Source organism: Ursus arctos, unplaced genomic scaffold (genome assembly GCF_023065955.2).
Source record: "Ursus arctos isolate Adak ecotype North America unplaced genomic scaffold, UrsArc2.0 scaffold_2, whole genome shotgun sequence".
NCBI classification, from domain to species: Eukaryota; Metazoa; Chordata; class Mammalia; order Carnivora; family Ursidae; genus Ursus; species Ursus arctos.
In genome coordinates, this window is record NW_026622874.1 from 88,335,355 (window position 1) to 88,349,709 (window position 14,355).

At 52.1% G+C, this 14,355-nt stretch overlaps 2 protein-coding genes across 6 annotated transcripts in view; both read left to right on the plus strand.

The window, feature by feature from the left end:
• Positions 1–125: 125 nt before the first annotated feature.
• Positions 126–14,342, plus strand: STX4 (syntaxin 4). Of its 5 annotated transcripts, none has more exons than XR_008960338.1 (12): positions 126–532; positions 720–821; positions 934–1,033; positions 1,169–1,243; positions 1,746–1,816; positions 3,275–3,383; positions 3,456–3,532; positions 3,749–3,886; positions 4,656–4,766; positions 4,862–4,960; positions 5,057–9,077; positions 9,295–14,342. XR_008960338.1 is itself a non-coding variant. In XM_026515855.4 (11 exons), exons 1-10 carry the CDS (start codon positions 503–505, stop codon positions 4,940–4,942), a joined length of 894 nt encoding a protein of 297 aa, XP_026371640.1. In that variant the 5' UTR covers positions 126–502; the 3' UTR covers positions 4,943–4,960; positions 5,057–14,342. The 5 variants fall into 5 exon arrangements, 2 of the variants coding, with proteins under 2 accessions (XP_026371640.1, XP_057170971.1); XR_008960339.1 differs by having other exon boundaries at positions 5,057–8,317; XR_008960340.1 differs by having other exon boundaries at positions 5,057–7,444.
• Positions 7,358–14,355, plus strand: part of ZNF646 (zinc finger protein 646) — a 31,496-nt gene continuing 24,498 nt past the window's right edge. Inside the window, exon 1 of the mRNA XM_044390318.3 lies at positions 7,358–7,444. The gene's annotated coding sequence lies outside the window, so the exon portion shown is untranslated. The remainder of the gene's footprint in view (positions 7,445–14,355) is intronic.

Below are 14,355 nucleotides of genomic sequence, written 5' to 3' on the forward strand. Positions count from 1 at the left end.
GGGGTGATGTGAGATGCAGGGCCTCTCAGATTACGCACCAATGACGCATTCCCAGCCGGTTTGGCAACTAGATTTCCGTTGGAAGATGCGACAGTTCCGGCAAAGGGGGCGGGTTCTCACGTCCTGGCAGCTTTGCTTCCGTTCGGGGCGCTGCAGCTTCCGACCTCAGCCTCTCCCTCGGGCGAGGAAGAGACGCGACCCCGTGCGCATGCCCCGATCATCCCAGAGGGGCGGGGCCGAGGCTACGGGAGCGAGAGGGGGGGCAAAGAAAAGGGAATTCCAACCTGTGGAATCTTGGGGGGTCCCCGAGGTCAGGTTCTTCCCGTTGACTGTGGATGGTGCCCGGGACAGAGCCTCTGGTGGCTCGTGGGGGGCTTGGGGGTCCGCAGGGTGAGGGCGGAGGGGAGTGTCAGTGTCAGAGTGTGAGTGGGGTACGGGAGTTACAAACTTATTCTTGAGGCCCTCGGGGCTTCGGCGCCGGGGAGAGGTAGCTCGGGCCGCCATGCGCGACAGGACCCACGAACTGAGGCAGGTGAGAAGTGGGGGCTGCAGGGTTGGGGACGGGCGGACGGGTCGGGGTCTGGCTGGAATACAGGACTCCGGGTCTTCGGGCAGAGACGGGTGGCTGAGGGCTAGGAAGGATAGACCCGGAAGTCTGTGAGTCCTGCGGGGAGAGAGCAACAGCAAGGTACTGATGCCAGTGACCCTGGCCCTGGCAGGGGGATGACAGTTCGGACGATGAGGACAAGGAGCGGGTCGCGCTGGTGGTACACCCGGGCACGGCACGGCTGGGGAGCCCAGACGATGAGTTCTTCCAAAAGGTAAGAGGCTGGGGTCTCTGCCTGTCTTCGCGAGGGGCCTGGATGACCCGAGGAGCAGCGCGGTCTGGAGTACCCCCATATCTCCTTTAGCCCTCTCGGTCACCTTCCCCAGGTCCGGACAATTCGACAGACTATTGTCAAGCTGGAGAATAAAGTCCGAGAGTTGGAGAAGCAGCAGGTCACCATCCTGGCCACGCCCCTTCCCGAGGAAAGTGAGTGAAACCCCAAGTGCAAACGCATGCTCAGCCAGAGGGATTGTGGGGATTGTAGTTCCATGCAGGTGGTGGCCAGGGAGGTTTGTTGAGATAGGGGCTGCTGTTTGGGAGTCATGGCTTTCTCTTGTTCAGGTATGAAGCAGGACCTGCAGAACCTGCGTGAGGAGATCAAACAGCTGGGGAGGGAGATCCGATCGCAGCTGAAGGGTGAGCTCCTAGGACCTCATACATATCCCCGTGGTCCTGCCCAGCTCCTGGCATATCTGGGGAGTATGTGGCCCAGAGAGGCCAGTGATGTATCTAGGTCACACAGCAGGCCAAGGCCTAGAATCCCTTTCTTCATAGTACTTTCCACAACACGTGTCTGCCTCTCAAGTTCCTCTATTTGTAAGGAAACCATTTACTCCTACAATTCTTGCTGCCCAATGTGCATTCTTTGGACAGGCAGATGGGGGTTTCTCAAGAGGCCTCTGCATACCTGTGGGAATTCTCTGATGTATTGCAAAGAAAAATACACTTTCTCCCATCAGAGGCTTGGAATTAGTCATTTATGATAAATTATAATTCCCAAAAGAATCCCATGGAGATAAGCACCTCTCTATTGTATGGAAGGGGTATGGCCCTGGCCCTGTGTCCTCGTCTCCACACGATTTTCCGAAGCCACAGATCAGATCCCCTTACCCACCAATACCCTTGTGTCTTCCCACAGCCATAGAGCCCCCGAATGAGGAAGCTGATGAGAATTATAACTCAGTCAACACACGGATGAGAAAAACCCAGGTGGGTTATTATTCCCAAAACTAAGACATTTCGCAAGGGTTTCATAGATCGTTAGATGGCAGAACTAAGGAGGAAGGGCCGTTAGAGATCATCAAGCCCAATCTGATGAATTTCAAATGGGGAAACTGAAGCAGGGAGAAAGGAACCACCCAAGGTCAAGACTCCCGACTCCCAGTCCACTTAACATCCTGTCACCTTCTCCATTCAGTGAGAAGTTGCTGAGTCCCCAGATATGATCTGGGCTTGGCTGTGGAAGGCATGCTTTCTAGAAACCAAGATGGGGAGTCAAGCTTGAACAGGTGACAAAGACATTACTCAGGTAGGGTTTGGTAGCTAATATCCCTGCCCAGGGAAGAAGGGGGAACAGTCATAAATGACTGGGAGGTTTCCTGCCCATGTGACAGGGATATCCTCTGCCCCATGGGCAGAATTCAAGAAGTCAGGAAGAGGAACTTCCCTGGAGGAGGAAGGTCACTGAATCAACATCTTCGTAAGGAGATTTGAGGTCATCTAACCGCCCCCCTGTGGGTGCCCAGTGAGGAGTAATTTGGACTTCGTGGAGGTCAGAGTTGAAGTAGGTGGGCCCAGAGCTCAGCGAGTCGCCAGGTTGAAGATGGAGCAGTTGGGGCATCTTGTAAGCCTGTAGCTGAAGGCAGGAGAGCAGATGTGTCTCTGAGGAAGGCGCTCCAAGGAATGAGCACATTGAAGGCGGCCGGAGAACGGACAGGATGAGAGGACGTTTCAGGGGGAGCCTGTGGCGGTCATTGGAGTGAGAGGCTGAGGGCCCAGCTGAACCTGTAAGATAGGCCATGGGCTGACCTCCAGGCATACCAGCACACCTTTAGTCTAAGCGGCGAGGCAGGTGTTCAGCAAACATTCACGGGTATATATTGAGTGCCTACTGTGTGCTAGACCCTTTTCTAGCTGTTTGGGAAACAGCAATGAACCAAAGAGCCCTATCCTCATGGAGCTTACGTCGTGGCGGGGAGAGACAAACACCATAATAAATACGTACATCATTTTAGAACACAGTTAAGTATTAAGGGAAAAACTGAGGAGAGGAGGGATTGAGAGTGCTGGGAGAAGGCAGCTTGCAGTTTTGGTAAGCTAGAGAGAACTTCATTCAGAAGGTGACCTCTGTGGGGCATGAGCATTCCAGGCCCAGGGAGCAGTGAACGCAAAAGTCTGAGGTGGGGTGGCTTTGGTGTGGGAGGGGGGAGAAGTCCACCATGGTTAGAGGGAGTGAGTGAGGGAACAGCTGGAGGAGGTGAGGTCGGAGGGGAGATGGGGGAAGGGAAGGTCATGTAGGGCCTTATAAGCCCTGGTAAGGGCTTTGGCTTTTACTTCGAGAGAGAATGGTGGTCAAGGCGGCAGGCTTATGCTGTTTGCTCACTGTACCCGTGGGGATGTTGAGGCCAAATCCTTCCAGGGTGCCCAGCCTCTATTCTCTGCCACCAGCACGGGGTCCTGTCGCAGCAATTCGTGGAACTCATCAACAAGTGTAACCTGATGCAGTCCGAATACCGGGAGAAGAACGTGGAGCGGATCCGGAGGCAGCTGAAGATCAGTGAGTGCTGGTGTCTGGCCTGCAGGGTCCGGTGGCCCGACCCAGCTCTGAGCCTGGCCTTTTCCTTCACAGCAAATGCTGGAATGGTGTCTGATGAGGAGCTGGAGCAGATGCTGGACAGTGGGCAAAGCGAGGTGTTTGTGTCCAACGTGAGTGGCCACAGCTAGCCTCCCTCGTCTGGGGCTCTCGTCTTCTCTGAGGCCTGGCCCTTGCTGATGGAAGGCATCCGGAGGCCCGGAGGGGGAATGAGTTAGCATGCCCAGAGGCACTCTAGGCCCTAGGGCCCTAGCCCCAGTTCGACAGGAACTTCTGACCTGCTGCCGGGTTCCCTGTGACCTGTCTGTCCATTCCTCTCCACTCCCCAGATACTGAAGGACACACAGGTGACCCGACAGGCCCTAAACGAGATCTCAGCCCGGCACAGTGAGATCCAGCAGCTTGAACGCAGTATCCGTGAACTCCACGAGATCTTCACTTTTCTGGCTACTGAAGTGGAGATGCAGGTGGGCACCCGAGACAGCCGGCTGGGCTTGACGTGAGGCCGTGATCAGCCAGAAGCCCCGCTGGGACCGTCAGCCCGTCTCCACGCTCAAGCTTCTCTCCCCGAGGCTTTCGTCTCCCCCCTCCCTAGGCTGGCCCGGGCCCCCAGATTGGCCCTCACTCCTCCGAGGGCCCGCCTCAGCAAATCTGCCTGAGGTGGGGCTGGGAGGTGGTGTTCTTCCGGTGGCCCTGCTCGTGTGGGGTGAGGTAAGCCTCCGGCCCATCCTGGAGGAGCTGAGTCACTGGTGCTGGAGCCAATGGCCTTGTGCAGCCGGGAGTCGTGGGGAAGGGACTCCATTCAGTAGGGGCAGCAGGACCTGAAGGCTGGCGGTGCCATGAGGAGGCAGGGATGGGGAGGGCTTCACAGCTGTTGAGAGGCAGGCCTAGAAGAATGGGCAAATTCAGACACATCTACGAAGGGACAAAAGTTCACCCTCTGGGAAAAGGTACGAGCCGCTCGAGCACTCGGCTCCAAGCCACCACTGCAAAGGACGACGGGTGCAGGCGGTCGGGGAGCAGGCCAGAAGGGAGCACGTGAGGAAAGGTAGCCTGGAAGCCACCCTCAGGCGTTGCGAACTCCTGGCAGAGGTGGTCCTGCCCCACAGCTTTGTTGGTGCCATGTTTGCGGCTGGAAAGCGTCCTGCGGGCGGCTGGGCTGGGCAAGCAGAGGAGCTGCTGGGCCTTCCACCCGAGTCATCCCTGCCTGCCTGAACCACCCCCTCCTCTGAGCAGGGGGAGATGATCAACCGGATTGAGAAGAACATCCTGAGCTCAGCAGACTATGTGGAACGCGGGCAGGAACATGTCAAGATTGCCCTGGAGAACCAGAAGAAGGCTCGGAAGGTGAGCCTCTCCTCCCCTCTCCTCCCCTCCCGCCCCCGGCCCTGGTGGCCTTCCCTCCCCTCTTGAGTGAGTTTCTCTGAACTCTTCCCCCACAGAAGAAAGTCTTGATCGCCATCTGTGTGTCTGTCACCATCGTCATTCTGGCAGTTATCATTGGTGTCGCCACACTGGTTTGAGAGCATCACGCGTTCTTGGTGAGATACTGTGGGCCTGCCCCCTGGCCTGCCTCATCCCAAGCCCCAGCCTTTCCTCCTCCCCTCAGACCCTTTTCTCCCCCCTTTCCCTTGCAGGCACTAAGAGACCCAGGTCTGCCTTCTCTCCCAGCAGCTGAGGGGGGAGGGCAGGACAGAGCCTCCAGCTGGACCCCCTTCCGCACACTGGCCCTGTGCAGAGGGGCAGATGGTTTTGCTGAAGTCGGCAGCCACTCATCCATGGGGGCTTCCCCCCTCAGGCCACAATGCCTGGGGGAAGGCCTGCAGCGTCCTGTTTGGCTGGGACACACAGTTTTGTAAGAAATTAAAAAAAAAAAAAAAAAGAGTTTGGAGACTGCCCTGTGCATGTGCGTTCCTGGAAGGGCTGGCCCAGGGCCTTCAGGTACCCAGCCTCCCCTTTTCCTGGCCATCCTTGGGGCCAGGCCCAGCCCAGGGAGACTCAAATCAGACTGTTCTAGGTGCTGTGACCACAGCAAGTTGGTACTACCCTTCTACTGTCCCATAGTAATAGGTGGGACAGGGAGGGGCTAACCCCCACATCTGGCTCAGTATTGCCCAGTGAAGCTGGGCCAGGCCAGGCTGGGACATAGGTGAGATGTGTGTGGGCATCGGTGGGCATTCCTGAGGCCAAGAGGCGGCACTGTGGGTAATGGAGGCTGTTACTTCAGATACAGTGAGCAGGGAAAGGCCTGTCTCAGAAGGGGTGACATTTGAGTGGAACATTAATGAGGAGCCAGTTATGGGCAGAAGCAGGGGCTGAGTTGCCAGGCAGAGTTGCCAGGCAGAGGGAGCAGCCCTGTGCCCAGAAAAAGGCATAGCCTTTGACATAAGAGTTTGGCCTGGAGAGCCAGAACTCCGGATCAACACACCTGCTTATTAAGGGGTTATGTGGCGGAAGCAGTAGAAGAGGCAGGGGAGCCTGACCCCTGGTTTCTATGAGGCACCTAAGCTCCAGGCCCCAACTCTAAATTTCTAAGAGTTCCGAGTCCAGAAGCCTGGTTTCCAGAGCTGGGTGTGGCACCTGTCCCCAGACACCTGGTTTCAGGGGTAAGCTAGCTCCTGGCTCCGAAGCCTGGTTGGAGTCGGGCGGCACCTGACCCCCACCAAGGTCTGGGGCCCAGGTTCCAGCCACCCTGTCCCATCCCACTTTCGATCCCGCAGACCCCTGCTGCTGCTGTCGTTGCTGCCGCTCCAAGATGCCCCTGCCCAGCCCATCCGACCGCAGTACCGCTTGCTTCGGCTGCCGGGTGTGGGGCACACACGTGGATGCTGGGGTGACGCGAGTCATAGAAAGGCTGGACGAGATGTCCTTGGTGCAGTCTCGGACCCCGCCCCTGGACCTGGCCTGGGGGAGGAGCCAGAGGGCAAGATGAGGCCCCAGTGACCCCTGCCTGCTTTGCCTCTATCCACCTGGGCACCCGCCTGCAGCGCCTCTCAGTGGCCCTAGAGGGACTCTGGCTTGGCGGTTGCAAAGCGCCTGCGCCAGGTCCGAGCTTTCGCTGGGCCCCAAGCGTAGGGGGCGTGGCCTGGCCGCCAGTGGAAAACGATTGGCCCGCGGAAGTAAATGTTGCTCCTAAGGAGCATCAGGATTGGTCCGCAGGAAGTCCCTGGAAATCCTGGGGGAGTGAGCACTGGGTATTAAGCCACAATTAGCTTTGTGCGGATATGGGAGGGGCCTCAGCGAGTCTTCAGTCGCACCCGAAAGTGATTGGATCACAGGGCGGGGCATGAGCAAACCTCTAAAAGAGACGGAGGGGCACGGGGTCGTGAGAGCGTGACCAGGCAGAGTCGCCAGGCAGAGAGTGAGTCAGGGACTTCACCCGAGAAGGCGAGGCGGCGTCCCTCTCCCTAGCCGCTGAACTTGGCAGCTGCACGAGTCTGGGAGGGTACCCACGCCTTCGTCCTGCCTGAGATCACGTGTCGTGTATACAGACGAAGTTCTAGATACCTCAGGAAAGAGCTCCTCATTCTCACCCGTGTGCAAACACAATCTGGACGTCCACTCGATGGGAAAACTGCGGGGCCAGACGGATCCTGCCCCAGTAGAAGACTGATTTGGATACGGTGCCTCCGGTCTTCCCTGTTCTCCGTCTCTTCCCCTGCGGCCTGCATCTTCAGCGGAATTCTGTCTTATTGGTCCCCTTTGTCCACCCCCTCACCTTTCTGCCTTCAGAGGAAAACTGCACGACCCGTGGCACCTACTGGGATCTGATAGAGACTCTCAGGTCTCTGCCAAGACTCCGTCACATCTACGCACCTGGGTGTCAGTGTGCGGTATGTGACTTCGGATTGGTTTTGCTGGACGGCGCCACCCTGAAAGCCTGCTTACCTGTCTGTCTCACCCAGGAAATGGTCCAGAACCTCCTGACAGACGTAGCTAGATGGTCGAGTGAGGCCTTGGATGCCAGGCCCAGTAGTCTGAACTTCTCTTGTGGGCAAGGAGACACGTGGAAGGTTTTTGAACCGGTGAGTGGCAAGTTTGGGGCAGACCTAGCAGTCAGGTGGACCCATGCATTGGAGACTTCCCAGGCTCCCCTGTGGATACCCTTTCCCTGGGGGAAACGGACCTGAATGAGGAGTTAAGGGCAGGTTTTGCACTGAAATCCTGTCTTGGTTGGAACAGGGTCTAGGTTGGATATGGCTTTTCCAAATGCATCTTTCATCATAACTTTTCAGCCGTAGCTCTCTCCACTTATTGCCTCATTCACTCAATATGTTATGGTTCAAATTGTCAGGAAAAAGAACCTTGACTGGTCCAGGTCAGGCTACTTTGACCAGCCTGTAATTTGTCTAGCTCAAGTCAAGGCTTTACCCTTGACCACGATGTATGCGAACCGGTTACATGGTACAAAACACCACAGGAGAGTGCGTTCAAAGGAGGAGTGGATGGGCTCAATGATTGACATTTCTCGTGCAGCCCTGTGATAGACCGTATTATTGTTCCAAACATATACTGTCCTTCCTGCTGGACCACTCACTGTAGGATTATATGCATGCGTGCCCCACTTGTAGTGGGCTTGGCTGTCCGTCTTGCTTTGGCCAGTGGGATGTGAGTAGAAATGTAAAGTATCACTTCCAGATAGAAATTGCCTTTTCTTTTCCCACTTGCTGCGAACCACTAATATTCGGAGACTAGTTGTGGCCACATCAGAATAACTAAACCAACTGTCACAGAACTAGGACGCAGAAGTGGGTGCTACCACGTTAAAAATGAATTATGTGCCATTGGCTTTGGAGCTGGGCGGCGGCTGATGAGGAAACCATCGGTGGAAGTTGGAAAGATGGTGACGTGTGTTAGGCAGCGGTGAAGCATTCGGTTAAACTGTAAGCCGGAAATAAGTAAGCATATAAATAATGTCCAAATGAGCTTGGGGCCTTAGGGAAAAAAGAGTTTGAGAAAGAATATTCGTAGCATGACTTGATTGCTTTGGGGGGGGTGCATTTGACAAGTTACTGTAAGAAAGAGATGACAGGGAAAACAACTGGCCATTTTTAGGCAGAAATGGAAGAGATTAGAGAAACTCCAGCCAGGTGATCTACAGTTTTAACCAGTGAGAGAGACAGTTGACAAGGCCCTTAAGCTGAAAAGTTTGAGTGAAATTCATCTTTGTGTCAAGGGTCTTATCAAATGTATGGCTCTCGTGCCTTTTGTAGAAACCTCTGAACTGGTCAGAGTGGTTCCCAATAAAGCCTTTCAGTTAGTCAAAGTGATTCAGAAAAGAGAGATTAAGAGTACAACTCTCCCAAAGGAGTTAGTAGGCTCCATTTGCTTACAATTAAGTCTAAAGAGAGAGGCATGTCTGAAAAGAATTATGGGTTTGGCAGTTACCCCGTGGAACTGACTGAAATCAAATAGATAAGAAGCTTCTTTCCCTCCTCACAAAAAGCCACGAGCTTGGATTTTTAAAAGACCATGAATGTTCAAGACCTTGAGGACTCTCACATGTCCTCGGGCATGAAGGAGACAGAAAGCTGCTTTGCCTCAGAAGGGCATAACCTCCAGTGTTTTCTCAAATGTGACCAAGGAAAATAAATGGGAAAGGATGAGCTACTCTGTGGGAACGCGGGAACTAGTCCCAGGAAGGAATCCCACTTCCAGGTAAAGGCGGGGGGCGGGGGGGGCTTTGCAGCATCTGGCCAGCAGGCTGTTGTAATTACTATGAGCCAGTAGTGCTGTGTGTCTCCCATTCTTCCTTCTAAGTGGGAGTGTTTACTGTTTTATCCTGTCCCTGTTGCACTTCGTATGTTGGATGTGTGAGGAGGTGGGGGCAGAGATAACTTGTGATGATGATGATGATGATGGTTTGGGTTCATAGGTCTCTGGATCAAGAGAAGCCACCTCTGGACCTGATGTAGGGACTATGAGTGGTCCTGGACTTGAGCCTGATGCCACGATTAGGTCATTTGGGTGGTCTTCCTGGGGAAGGATACGTATTTATTTTGCACGTAGAAGAAACACAAAGGCCGTATTTGTGACAAAGAAGGCAGACTAGGAAGATTTCACAATTGTTCAAACACCGTCATTCATTCACCCTCTCTGCGGGGCCCCAGCCTATGAAAAGATTATATATCCCTACTCCGCTGACATCCGCTTTGGGGATGTGGCTTGCTTTAGGCAATGGAACTCGAGTAGGAGTAACATGTCCCACTTCCAAGAGGAAGCTTTAAGAACCGTCATGGGGCCCGACCCCTTTCTTCTCTTCTTTGTCTTGAGATTGAAAATTCCAGATTGTTCCTTCAGACTAGATTCTGGAATGAAGATGATGTAGAACAGAGCCACAGCTGTCCCGTGGATGATATTGGTTCACAACATCTTCAGGAGCTTCCCAGGTGGAATCTGAAACCAGCCCCTGTGCGCAGAGAGCAGGGAGAGATTGAACAGAGAGGCCGGCCACTGCAGATCGGTACATGGCGGGGTTAAGAAGCAAGGGGACTCACATGCAAGGCTTGTCTTGGACAGCCACCAGACAAGTGGATCTCTGCACCTCCCACCAAGTCTTAAAAATTTATATTAGGCTGTCACTCAGTAGAGCACGCGACTCTCGATCTCACCGTCATGAGTTCAAGCCCCGCAGTGGGTGTGGAGCCCTCTTAAAAAAATGTTTTCTATCGAGGCCTTACCTGGGTTCAGTCATGTATACCACCCAGATGGTCTCAACAACACAGTGCTCTCTCAAGGCTGCATCCGTGGGGCAGCCTCTGGGGTCAGGGAAGGCAAGCTGAATGTACATTCCAAGGACAGGGGAGGGGTATGAGGAACCTTTGATTATGGGGGTGCCACTCACAGGTCAACGGGCGGTCACACCCTCTCGATGACCTCCCCCAACAGAGGACATGGAATATGAGTGAGAAAAACACTTGTTCTGAGCCACTGAAATTTGGGGATGGTTATTACTGCAGCACCATTTGATCCTAGCTGACTGATAAAAGCTCCCTCCATGTTACAGAGATTCTCTATTCAGTTCTCCTTTCCTATTTTTTTTTTAAAGATTTTATTTATTTACTTGAGAGAGAGTGAGAGAGAGAGAGAGTGCAGAGAGGGAGAGTATGAGGGAGAAGCAGACTCCCCACCGAGCAGAGAGCCTGAGGCGGAGCTTGATTCCAGGACCCGGAGATCATGACCTGAGCCGAAGAGAGACGCCCAACCTACTGAGCCACCCAGGCGCCCAGTGGTTCTCCTTTCCTATCAAGACAGTTGGCCTACCAAAATGGTGGCACTCTAAAATCTGAGGCTTGCCCCTTGTTTAGAGATATTTACCCTCTGGTCCGGTGAGCCTTCTTGATTCTTGCTGGTTCTTGGCAACTTGTGGTAGCTGTTTATGTGAACTAGAAAAACGTCTCGGGGGATGGGGCCCCCAGACCTTCTAGCATCAACTTGGTGCCTAATAAATGCCAATCTCACATACATCCTAAGACCACAATGGCACTATTACAACAGACCTGTCCAAAAGGAAAAAAAATAACACCCAAACTTGCCTTAATTGCATGGATGTCTGCCCTTTCAAGAAGCCCCAACAAAATGGATAGTAAGTGGATATTCTGTGTTTTTGCCTATGGGTACATCTGCATGAAACAGAGAAGCTAACCACGGCTTAAACAAGGTAGGAGTTTATTTCTTTCTTGTATAAAAGTCCAAATTAGTATGGTGGGTCTTTGCACGAAGTCATCAGGACCAATGCATGATAATTAAAAAATAATAATAAGTTCTTTTTTTAAAAAGATTATATATTTTTTAACACAGAGAGAGAGAGCACAAGCAGGGGAGTGGCAGGCAGAGAGAGAGGAAGAAGCAGGCGCCCCGCTGAGCAGGGAGCCTGATGTGGGGCTCGATCCCAGGACCGTGGATCATGACCTCAACTGAAGGTAGATGCTTAACTGACTGAGCCACCCAGGCACTCCCATAATAAATTCTTTTATTTATCTTTTTGCTGTTCCATCCCTGGGATATTGCCCTCACCCATGTATTCTAAGATGGTCCACCAGCGCTTCCACAGTTTAGCCCTTGTGAAGCAGAAAAATGAAGGAGATGGCTTGCCCTTTACCCTAAATTGCAGAAGTTGTACCCAGAATTTCTGCTCTAATCCTATTGGCCAGAATGTAGTCACATGGCCAAGAAATATAATCTTCACCCTGGGCAAGCTTTTTGTCCCAATAAAAGTTCTAGGGAAACTGGGGAACTAGTCCCAGGAAACAGGCTAACTTTGGAAGGATGACTGTTGGGGGACATTCAGCAGCTACAGGCACACACTACCAGTGTAACCCATCCCGATTGTATTAGTTTCCTATTACTCCTGTTACAAAGTACCACAAACGTAGTGGCTTAAAACAACATGCATTTATTCGTTTATAGTTCCGGAGACCAGAAATCCAAAATTAGTTTCACTGGCCTAAGTCAAGGAGTTGGCAGGGCTGGCTCCTTCTGGAGGAACCGTCTGCAGGCATCCAAGAGAAGCCTGCATTCCTTGACGAGTGGCCTCATCCTCCACTTCAAAGAACATTATTCCATTCTCAGCTTCCATTGTCACATCACCTCCTGCTCTGATTCGGACCTTCCTGTCTCGCTCTTAGAAGGATGCTTATGATTACTTCGAGCCCACCCAGATACTCCAGGACAATCACCCATTTTACAATTCTTAATGACATCTGCGAAGTCCCTTTTGTCCTATAAGGTAACATTCTCAGGTTCTGGGATCAGGATATGGACATGGTTGGGGGCCTTTGTTTAGCCTCATTCCGCATTTAAGTCATTCATTCATTTATTTGTAAAATATTTATCAAGCAAGAATTACATACCTGATACTTTGTAAAGCGCTGGAGAAATAGAGGTGAAAATACAGACAAGGTCTCTGACTTTCACGGAGTTTATATTATAGTGAAAAGGACAAGGAAATAACTAAGATATTCCAAAACCATGACATGTATTATTAAAAATTAATCAGCATGCTATGACAAAAAATGACAAGGGGTTGGAGATGGCCGTGCTAATAGGTAGTCAGGAATGGCTTCTTAGAGGAGGTGACAAAGGACAGACCTGAGAGCTCAGGGCAGAACAGAGCCATGGAGGATTCCTTCTAGGCCTGGAAACCTGAGGGAATTTACTTAGCTGGCTTTTGGAATTGCTTTGATCAGTGACTCCTTTTTACCTTCCATTTCTCCCCATTTTGAACCAGAATGTCTATAACTATTATCCTGTGTATGTCCCCCCATTGCACGTAGGGAGTACATGACTTGTTTCTTTATAGTTTCGTAGGTCCACAGATGGCAGGAATTGCGCTCTCGGAAGGATTATACCCAGAGCCGCCTCAGCATCTACTTTCAGATAATGAGACTTAGGACTTTGGACTTGATAGGATTTGTATGAGATTTTTTTGGACTCCGACTTGATGCTGTAATGGGATGAAACTTTTAGGGACCTTGGGAGGAAGTGAATGTATTTTGCGTGTGAAACAGACATAAATCTTTGAGGGCTAGAGGGCGAACTGTAGTGAGGAGAGTAATGGCCCCCCAAGAGTCCATGCCCTAATCTCTGTGAATACGTGACCTTACATGACAAAAGGGACTTTGCACAGGTAGTTAGGTTTACTAATTGGTTGACCTTAAGATAGGGAGAGTATCGGGAGTTATTCAGATGGATCCAGTGTGATGGCATGAACTCTGAAAAGCAGAGAAGCTTCTCCAGCTAGCAACAGAAGAGGAAGACAGGAGTCAGAGAAATTTGAAACAGGAGGATTTGATGTGCCATTGCCAGTTTCGAAGGGCCCACAGCCAAGGAATGTAGATGGCCTCTAGAAGCTGAGATCAGCCTCGGACTTACAGCCAGCAAAGAAACCAGGGACTTGAGTTCTACAGCCAAATGGAACTGAATTCTGTTAATCACCTGGATAAGTGTGGAAGTGGACTCTGCGAGAGCCTCCAGATAAGAGCCCAGACTGGCCAAGACCATGCCTCCAGTTTTGTGAGACCCTAAGTAGAGGACCCCGCTGAGTCAGCCTGGACTTCTGACCCATAGAGCTATGAAGTAAGAAATGGGTGGGACGCCTGGGTTGCTCAGCTGGTTAACCATCTGACTCTTGATTTCAGCTCAGATCATGATCTCAGGGTCCTGGGATCGTGCTCAGTGGGGAGTCTATTTCTCCCTCTGCCCTCCCCCCAAGTGGCACACACACTCTCTCTCTCTCTCTCAAATAAATAAATAAATCTTTAAAAATGGGTGTCGTTCTTAAGATGCTAAGTTTGTGGTTATTTAATATGTGGGAATAGAAACCCGATACAGTAGGACTGGAGCTGAGACTTGAATGAAGAGAAAGAGCATTGTGGGTGGGCAACTCTGGGGTAGTGTGTTCCATCCCCAGGGAGGAGCAAGTGCAAAGGCCCTGAGCCTGGGAAGAAACAAACAAATGTGTTTGTTTGCTGGAGCCTGCTGAGTAGCAGTAGGTAGATGAGGTCAGAACAGGGGATAGGGACTGAAAGGAAGGTAGGCTCCAGGTGGAGAGATTTCTGTTGAGAGGGGACTAATTGAGAACTGGCCTCCAAATCTTGGTTGAATCCAGCATGACTGCCCCACCTACAAAGCTTGCTGCCTTCCCCTATCTACGCCTCAGCCCTGGCCCTGGAACATTCTTCTGCGAGAAGCCCATCATTTATCCAGCCATTTGGCTGGGAAGGGGGTGATGACTGTAGTCTATGGTACAGACTGACGAGTGATACCAGCTGCTGCTCCAGCAGCAGGGCATGCAATCTGGCACTCCCAAGATGTACTCACTACCTGGGACAGTCCTGGTAGAGAGCCAGGGAGGTGAAGGAAGTTAGAGCAGAAGAGAGGTGAAGGCCAGAAGTTAGACGAGACATTATTCAGATAATCAAACTGGAAAAAGACA

Coding starts and splice junctions, on each gene's coding strand:
- STX4 (XM_026515855.4), top strand. CDS start 503: ATGCGCGACAGGACCCACGAACTGAGGCAG. Junction 1,034..1,168: donor CACGCCCCTTCCCGAGGAAA/GTGAGTGAAACC, acceptor TCTCTTGTTCAG/GTATGAAGCAGGACCTGCAG. Junction 1,244..1,745: donor GATCCGATCGCAGCTGAAGG/GTGAGCTCCTAG, acceptor GTCTTCCCACAG/CCATAGAGCCCCCGAATGAG.